The sequence below is a fragment of the Pelophylax lessonae genome (genome assembly GCF_965119305.1).
Source record: "Pelophylax lessonae genome assembly, chromosome: 3".
Lineage (NCBI taxonomy): Eukaryota > Metazoa > Chordata > Amphibia > Anura > Ranidae > Pelophylax > Pelophylax lessonae.
In genome coordinates, this window is record NC_138770.1 from 370,710,098 (window position 1) to 370,719,505 (window position 9,408).

Consider the following 9,408-nt stretch of genomic DNA (forward strand, 5'->3'; position numbering starts at 1 on the left):
CACTCCGGACGCCTTGACTCTCTGGTTCCTGGCGTCCAAGCGAGACCTTTTAACTCGCAAGGTCAGTCCCTCCAATGGGACTCTGTCGCGGCCGACCCAGCGCGGAGCTCTGGTCTGCACGCGCTCGTAGGCTGAACCGGGGTGACCACTGGATCTCAACATCCAGCCCGTCGCCCGGCCCCGCATACTTACTTGAATGTGTCGCGGCCGACCAATTGCGATGCAATGGTCTGCGCGCGCTCGTAGGCCGGCTGGGGTGACCACTGGATCTCAACATCCAGCCCGTCGCCCAGATCCGGCGTAATTTGCTTGAAGATCTCACAGGAAAAAAAAAATGGAGAAAACTACCTAAAAAAATTTTTTCTAAAAAAAAAAATCCCAGCAAGGAACTTAGGTCCTTACTCCTGACTAGACAGAAAAAAACGGATTCCCTGTAGCAGAGAGAGGGAGGATATACCCTCTGGGACTGCCCCTAGGGTGGAGCCAGAACGTTTTTTCTTTTCTTTTCTGCCTAGTCCTACTCCTGCGGAGGCAACATAACCCAATTGATGTGAATCAAAGAGGACTACGTCTGTCAATGAGCGACAGAGAAAATTGATTTCTCTGGTGTTTATTGACAGACATAGCTCCCGATATTCATAACTCCTAATTCATAGCATTGGGTTATACTGCCCTCTACAGGAGTAGGACACTAGGCAGAAAATAATTCTGGCTACACCCATAGGCAGTCCCAGGGGGTATACTCCACTCTCCCTGCTATAGTCACTCAGGTTTGTTACAACCAGTGTCAGGAGAATTATAACTCCACAGACGGGAGGGTGTGTGCCAATGAACACCAGCGAAATGGATTTTACTGTAAGTCAAAAATCCCATTTTCTCTTTCGTTCATTGATATTCAAAACCGTTGGGATGCCCCAAAGCAGTGTTAAACATGAGGGGTGTGAACAACAAAAACTTCCAAGGCTAAACCGTAGCCAACCAAAACAGGAACCCATCAAAAAACCCTCAAAGAGGATCAGGTCCGCTTAAACAGCAGCCTGTAAAGCCTTGCGGCCAAAAGAAGCATCCGCAGATGCCAACACATCCACTTTATAAAACGTTGTGAAAGTATGCACCGACGACAGCTAGGTGGCCGCTTTGCAAACCTGCATCACTGATGCCCAATGACGGAAAGCCCAAGATGCACTAAGTGCCCCAGTAGAGAGCACTTTGAAAGAGAAAGGAGGAACCTGACCCCTGATGGAATAGGCCTTAACCACCTTTTGTCGGATACATCTGAAAATAGTCGCAGAGGAAGCGGGCAACCTTTTGATGTCCATCCGTGTGCAAAGTCTGACTTCCTGAAAGACTCCGTAGCTGCCAGGTACACCCTAATTGCGTGGACCACATCCAAAGCATGAAAGGCAATTTCCTTCAGATGTTCAGGCCTGGGACACAGGGAAGGCAACGCAATGTTCTCATTCAAATGAAAATCAGAGACAACCTTTGGAAGGGACGACAAAGTGGCGAAAAACCACCTTATCCCTGTGAATCACCAGGTAAGGTGAACGACAGGATAATGCCGCCAGTTCAGACACCCTGCGCACAGAGTTGATAGCCACTAAAAAGGACACCTTCTGGGGCAGCATAAGCAGGGGTATCTCCCGAATATTTCAAAGGGAGGTTTCTGAAGAGCTGGAAGCACCAGATTAAGATCCCAAAGCGGCAACGGAGCCCGCACGGGAGAGAACAAAATGTATGACACCCTGAAGAAAATGTACGCACCAGGGAGTTGGTGGCAAAAGGTCATTGGAAGAAGACTGCCCAAGCTGACACCTGGCCCTTGATGGTACTCGGGGCCAATTTCTGCTCAATCCCCCCCCCCCCCCCCATTGAAGGAAGGTCAAGATCCAAGCCACCGGGAAAGAGCGAGGTTAGAACCCCAAGAAACTCACACCACACAATATAGGTCTTCCACATACAATGGTAGATCTTCCTAGAGATTTATTTCCTGGCTTTCAACAGTGTAGGAATCACAGACTCAGATAAACCCCTATCCTTCAGCGCCTAGTGTTCAACAGTCAAGCCTTCAAAACCAGCGACTAAAGCAGGATGGAAGATCAGTCCTTAGGACAGCAGATCCTTCCTGAGAGGAAGCTGCCAAAGAACGTCGGCGACCAGCCACACAGGATCAGCGTACCAAGCCTGGCTAGGCCAGTCCGGAGCTACTAAGATGACCAGAATCCCTTCTACCTTGATCCTGCGTAGAAGTCTTGGCAGAAGCTTGAGAAGAGGGGAAGGAGTAAAAACAGATGATACTGACCCCACGGGGCCACCACCACATCTGTGGCGTCTGCCAGAGGATCCCTTGACCGTGCCACAAACCTCTGCACCTTTCTGTTGAGCCGAGACGCCAACAGATCCACCTCGGGGGGTGCCCCACCGGAGAAACAGATGATGAAATGCCTCCTGGATGAAGGGACCACTCCCTTTGGTCCAACGCCTGCCGATTGAGGTAATCCGCCTGCCAATTGTCCAACCCCCTGGAATGTATACGGCGGAGATTTCTGATTGACGAAAACCACGCCGTGGCATTGTCCGATTGAATGCGCACTGAACAACCCTGAAGACAATCCGTCCAATGATCCAGACACAGTGTGATTGCTGGAAGCTCCAAGACATTGATCGGGAGTCTGGACTCTTCAAGCATCCAGATCCCCTGAGCAGAGTGCTTGCTGAAGACGCTTCCCCAGCCGGACAGGCTGACATCCATGGTGACCGCTGTCCAATACAGGGGGAGGAAGGCTTTTCCCAGCCTAAGCGCCGGTGAACGAAGCCACCATATAAGGGGCTCCTTCGTGCCCCGATCTGGCTGTCCAGAGACTGCGGAGTCCTGTCCCATTTGGTCAGAATGTCCCTTTCCAGGGACCTCAAATGGAACTGTGCAAACGGAACCGCCTCTAAGGTAGACACCATCAGGCCTAGCACCCACATGCAAGTCCAGAGGGATGACCATTTGTTGGACAGCAGGAGGCGAAATTTCTGGAGTTTTTCAAGAGGAAGGAGCACTCTGGCTAAGGCCGAGTGCAGAGTCAGGCCAAGATGGTCCAGCTTTGTGGACGAGACCAGAGCAGACTTCTGAAAATTCAGAAGCCAACCGAACTCCCACAGAGTTCGTATTGTGATCTCCAGGTTCTCCACCAGAGCAGAGGGAGACTCCGCTCACAGAAGGAGATCGTCCTAGTAGCCCAGTATAGCGATCCCCCCGTTGGCGTAGCAAAGCTAGCACCGAGGATAACACATTTGTGAAAACCCAAGGAGCAGATACGAGACCAAAAGGGTAATGCCACAAACTGATCATACTGCTCTCCACAGCAAAGCAGAGAAAACGCTGGTGACTGGCACATACAGGAATGTGAAGATGGGTATCCTTGATATCGATCGAGGCGAGGAAATCCCCCCGATGCAGGGATGCCACCACTGTTCAAATGAACTCCATTATGAGCATCTTGAGGTCCAGAAATTGGACGCATTTTACCTTCCTGCCTGGGAACTGTGAACAGGTTTGAGTAAAAACCTTAAAATGTTCCGATGTCGAAACCGGTACAAACCCCCCTTGAAGGAAAAGGTCTTGTACCACCCCAAACAGGCCCTTTAAGCAGTTTGGGGACAGGTGCAAGTTGTAAGGAAAAAAACCTTGCCAAAGGACACAAGAGAAACTTGATCTCATAGCTGGTCTGAATGACTTTGTGGACTCACTTGTCTTGCACCCAGGAAGTCCATGGGTCTGGAAACCATTAAAGACGCACCCCCCACCCCCCTCCCCATACAGGTGAGAGCGCACCTTCACGAAGAAGGAGCCTTGTCCCCGGGTCTGGAGAAGCCCGATCCTGGCTTGCCAGACCAGGTACATTTGGATCCTCCAGAAGAAGCCCTGAAAGGCTTTGAGCCCGTCAGTCAACCCTGAGGGACGAAAAAACTTATGAGCTGAGAAGGAAGGCCCACGTCTACGACGAGGTTCCTTGCGTTTATTAGCCTGCGGAAGAAAAGGAAAGTACTTTTCCCTCCCTGTGAGACCTTTAATGAGGTCATCCAGGGTAGCTCTTAACAGGCGATCTTCTTCCGCAGACCAGCACTTGCGCCAAAAAACACATTGAAGTACCATTGTCAAAACAGGCGACCCATCAGAAGAGCTGCATGCAAAGAAGTATCACCGATAAACTGCAGCCCCTGGACCAGCTAGTCCGCCAGCTTAGCAAAGGCCAGGGAGAATTGTTCCCCCTCCAGGTCACGGTGTAAGAGCTTAGCCCACTTGGTCAGACAACACTAGGGCAATGGTCAATATCGGCCTCATTGCTGAACAATCGTGCGTGCCATGCCGGGGACTCTTCAACCGGAATCATGGTTGGAAACCAGGGGGTCCACCACTGGTGGCACAGTCCACTTAAGAAGGGGCTCCTCATAGGTGTAACGTCCAGTAAAGCACTTCGGGACCCCATGGGAACACTTTGGTCATCCCCACTCTTTAGTGACAATTCTGTCAAAATAAGCAGGAAAAGGAAACACCTTTGACGCTTTGGATGGCCTACAAGTCCCAAAGGGCACCTGCGCCTCCTTCGCAGCTTCAGCTGCATCCTCTATTTTCAGGGTCTCAGGCACAGATACAATCAGTGCATCCACCAGTGCCTATTTGTGCGTGGTCGCAGACGTGGAGGAATCATCCTATCAGAGGATTCCAGACGCGTGGTTGCAGACCCAGCAGGGAGACCCACATCTGTGACAGCCGAATCAGATTCAGAATCTGATAAGACCGATAAGGCAGGGGAAGGCAGGGAGCGCTTTTTGCTAGCCCAATCGCCCGCAAGGCTGAAGGACTTTGGCAAGGGGGGATGACTGCGGTAAGGAGGGGCCCACGTCTACCCCAAAACCCCCCAAAAATGAGGGGGCAACAGCTACACACTATACCAAGAACTAGGCGGACACCACTCCAGACAGAACCTCCTCGCCATTGAAATCGGGGGGGGGGGGACGCTGCAACTCAGGCCGAGACCCAGTCGTATGCGCCCTCGCAAGGCGTTTAACTCGCAGACCAGCCCCCATCCAGTGGGGCTATGCCATGGCTGACCTAGAGCTGAACAGAGGTCTGCACGCGCTTGCTGGCCAGACTAAGGTGACCACTGGATCTAGATTATCCAGCCCGTCGCCCAGTCCGGCAGTTGATTGCAAATCTCACAAGAAGAAAATCTAGGAGAAAAAAATTGGATCTAACAAATTTTGCCAGGACCAAAGATCCGAGCAAGGAAATTAATGCTTACTCATCACTAGACAGAAAAAAACTGGCTATGGCAGAGAGTGTATACTACCCTGGGACTGCACATGGGTGTAGCCAAAATTTTCTGACTATTGTTCTTCTCCTGTAGGGGGCAGTATAACCCAATGGTTATGAATGTCAGGAGCTCTGTGTCAATGAACGAAAGAAAAATGGATTTACCTTTTGAAATCTTATCCGCCATTTGGCCTGAACGTGGAGTGGGACATTGTTTAATAAACAGTTAATTGTATATTATTTTAAGGCTCTTGCTAAGTCTTGAGGTTTGAGTAATATGATTTTTGCCCATAGTAATCTTATTTTTCATTTTTTTTTATCAGTTTTAATTTAGTTTATTAATATATTTCTGGCTAGTATGAATATGTGAGAGTTAATACTTATGGAGAATATTTTATTTGGCAGGATTGAAACCAAGTCCATCCTATTTAACGTTTTCTATTGTTCATTGTATTTAACTTTTTTTTTTTTTTTTTTTTTTTTTTTTAGTTCTCAGCAGGTTTCACAATGTTTGATCCTCCCAAGTTTTACTAAGGAGCACTTACTGTTATTTTAGTAAAATTTTTTTAATCTCTAATTTCATCACTAGATGGCAATCACCTATGGGTATTATAAAATCATGTGATTAAATTAGGCATAAGAGTTAATCCCGCTCCTTGATTGGTCATTTTGGAATTGTGATTGGTGACCGTCCGGATCCTCCCCGAGGGTTTCCCTACAACAGCGTGGTAAGGTCGTACATCAAATTGGGTACTGGAGAGTAGTGGGGTTTGTGTTACATGCCATGAGCAAACGAGCCTATATGATGCAGTAAGTGCAACTTTTTAAAATTCAATAAATTGTTTTATACTGGATGTTATGGTTGGTCTTCCATTTTATATACTCTGCATGTAATCTGACGAACGTGAGTTTGAAGTTGGACAGAGGACAGACCTGAATCCGGGATTCTCTTCCATTTAATGAGGAGACCATTGATGTTCCCACAAGTGCATTGCGCTTGTTTTGAAAACTTAAAATTGGATACCGCGCTCAAACAAGTGACACACACTTAGTAAATATGCAAAATCAAACAAATATTGTGCAAAAATAAATGAATAGTGAATATAAGTGATATATAGAAAATCTCTAGTGCAAAGAAGCCACAGAGGATATCCCAATCTCAGGAGGATTCTTTTTAGGAGACACTGCCATTGTTCACGCAGATACAGTTCACCTTCACCTTAGGACTTCCACCCAGTGTGCACAAATTCCGCTTACTGGAAATTTTGGACCCCTTAATTAAAGTGGGTCGGATAAAGTGATGCTCTTAATTCAATGGTTTGGAGAAAAAGGCATTTCCAATGTTAAGACACCACCACAAATATATCCGGCTGGTAATTTTCTGAGATCAGATGGTCCTCTCCTTGCTGCAGTGCTTAAATCCTGCTTCTTTTCACATGTGGTGTTTGGCTTCTCTTTTCTCCTATCCTTTGAATGAACTTTCACAGCACTGTCCCATTGTATGCATTTTGCACTTTGACAACCTCATATGTAGAATGTTCATGAATTTATTTCACACTGGATGTGTTTTTTTATTTTTTTAAATCATTGTATTGATGTTCCCACGTGTGCATTGAGCTTGTTTTGACCACCTTAAGGTCAGAATTATCTGGTAAGCCCCCCCATTAACAAATGATGGACTGATCTTTCTTAGAGGGATTTCCAAACTATTTTTTTCACACTCTTCTCCTGCTGATGCTTCTATTATTATAAGGACTGCGTAATATTTGATAGTTGGAAATACTATCTCTTTACCTAAAGGACTGCTTCTGAGCTGAATTTAATTTATTTATTTTTTGGGGGATTTGTTTCTTTTTACATTGAATGAACTTTCACATTGTATGCATTTTGCACTTTAACATCATATGTAGAATGTTAATGAATTTATATTTTGCACGGGATATGTTTTTTTTTTGTTTTTTTTTGTTTTTTTAAATCCTTGTATTTGTATGCACTTTATGTTCTGTTCAGAGACAGAGACCGAGAGACACCGACCGAGACAGACACCGACCGAGACAGACACCGACACAAAGAGCGACACAAAGAGCGACATCCACTTAGTTCTACTTCAGCATTCTTATCTAAAAACTAGAATAAAATAGGTAAACAATGAAAAGAATAAAAAGGACCAAAAGCCGGTACACAAAATACCAACATTTCAAGCATGTCAAATCTATTAAATCGAACTGCATCTTAGCTTATAATACATTAAAACAATAAAACAAAAAAAAAAAGCAGCAGTTTAGGAAACTATGGCAACACACTAGTGAATTCAATTAAGTAAATTTATGTTGGCACCCACTAGCACAATGCGACAAGTACACAAAGTCCCCTCAAGAGGAGGGTGTTCTAACACTGCATTTATTATCTAGTTATCCAAACTAGCTTACTATACCTGGTTGTTGAAAGCAACCATTTTAGAAACAACAGTTTCACCCAAGGTGGGAAAGAGTGTATTGGCTATAAATTCCATATCACATGTTGAAAGTTGATCCACGAACACCTAAGAGACAAACATTTTTAGGATGACAATCAATGGATTTTTTTTTTTCACAATTTCAAATGAAATATTTTAATTAGTATTTATTTTAACTATTTGTAGCTTTTAAAGAGGAAGTAAACTCTTGAAAAACTTCTCTCTTTTTTGTTTCCCTGCAAAGTAAATGCATAATGTGCTAGTATGCATCACATACTAGCAAATTATGTGACACTTACCTGCAACTATGCCCACGTGTTCCCTGCTGCTGGGCGCATCCATCTTCACCAGTCTTTTCCGGGTCTGTGGGTTCCGTCTGTATTACTGGCCGGAGCCGTGTGACGTCACTCCCACGCATACGTGCGGGAGCCACCAGTCACGGCACAGGGCTCTGAAGAAACTGCACGGGCGGCCGTTTCTTCAGAGCGCATGCGCCAATGACATCATCAGCTACATGCACTGTAAATATCTCCTAAACGGTGCAAGTTTAGGAGATATTTACAGCACCTATAGGTTAGCCTTAATATAGGCTTACCTATAGGTAAAAGTCATTAGAGTTTACAACCACTTTAAGGATAAGTTAAACTTTTAAATAGGTTACATCCATATTTAGGGTGTAACACGTAAAATGTTCATGCAGACCCCACTCTCCACAAAAAGTCACACTACAATTTAATGTTAGGTTTATAAACTTTGATTGCCGGATCTATACTATTAACTAGAATTAAACTGAGAATTCTAAATCCAAAGTTAAATGGCAATCCTTAATTCCAGTCCCACAACCCTAAAGTTGTAATATAGGATTGCAGGTTTTTAAAGTACAAACCTGTGTAAACCGGTTAAGAAAAGATCGTGGAAGTCCTTTTCGGCCACCTCCTTGCCGGAAAGGGTTCTGGCAACCAAAGATCTTTGTTTTCTCATGTTGCACTTGAAATGTCATGCCTAGTTCTGGTATGTACACCTCAGACCGATGGTCAAAGCAAGCATTCAATCCTTCCAATACTGACTGAGAGGCAAGATTCAGCTGAGTGGGAAAAAAAAAAGGAGGGGGGGGTGGGGGGGGGGCAGAAAACTGGTTCTAAGTAAAAGTCCAAGTCCCTTTTAGGAAACAAAGATGCTATACAATTGGCAATTCTCTAAAATACTTTATATTAAAAATCATATGAAAAATAAGATTACGCTTACATCATTTTAACTCCATGAAAACGAACAGGAAAGCAGAGAAAAAGTCACAAAAAAACATCACTGCATCCAGCAGTTACTTTCAGCATCTCAAAAGAGGACAATGAAAGTCAAGCATTTTACTAAATATAAGCAAAACAATCAGTTTAAAAAAGCAACAAGCAGGGAATTAAAAAGCCAAAAAAGGCGACTTACTTCATCCAATACAATCCAGTGTCCAGCTTTTAAGGCTGACAGAAAAGGACCATCTCGCCAAGCAAACTCACCACCTTTTCCCCCTTCAATCGGTAAGTCGGTGCCAAATAAATCAGTCACATCCTTAGCAGCGGAGCAATGTAAAAAAGAATAGGAAAATGCAGCATTAGCAGTAGAAACCACATAACATTCTAATATCCCATTACTAGCA

The 9,408-nt window shown here is 45.1% G+C and overlaps 1 protein-coding gene across 2 annotated transcripts in view; it reads right to left on the reverse strand.

Moving 5' to 3' along the window:
* Positions 1–9,408, reverse strand: part of MDN1 (midasin AAA ATPase 1) — a 902,759-nt gene that overhangs the window by 477,387 nt on the left and 415,964 nt on the right. For both annotated transcript variants that reach the window (XM_082250237.1, XM_082250236.1), the window contains exons 37-39: positions 9,198–9,320; positions 8,647–8,844; positions 7,740–7,847 (exon numbers count right to left, since the gene is read on the reverse strand). In XM_082250237.1, the coding sequence (XP_082106363.1) occupies positions 7,740–7,847; positions 8,647–8,844; positions 9,198–9,320 (429 nt within the window). The remainder of the gene's footprint in view (positions 1–7,739; positions 7,848–8,646; positions 8,845–9,197; positions 9,321–9,408) is intronic.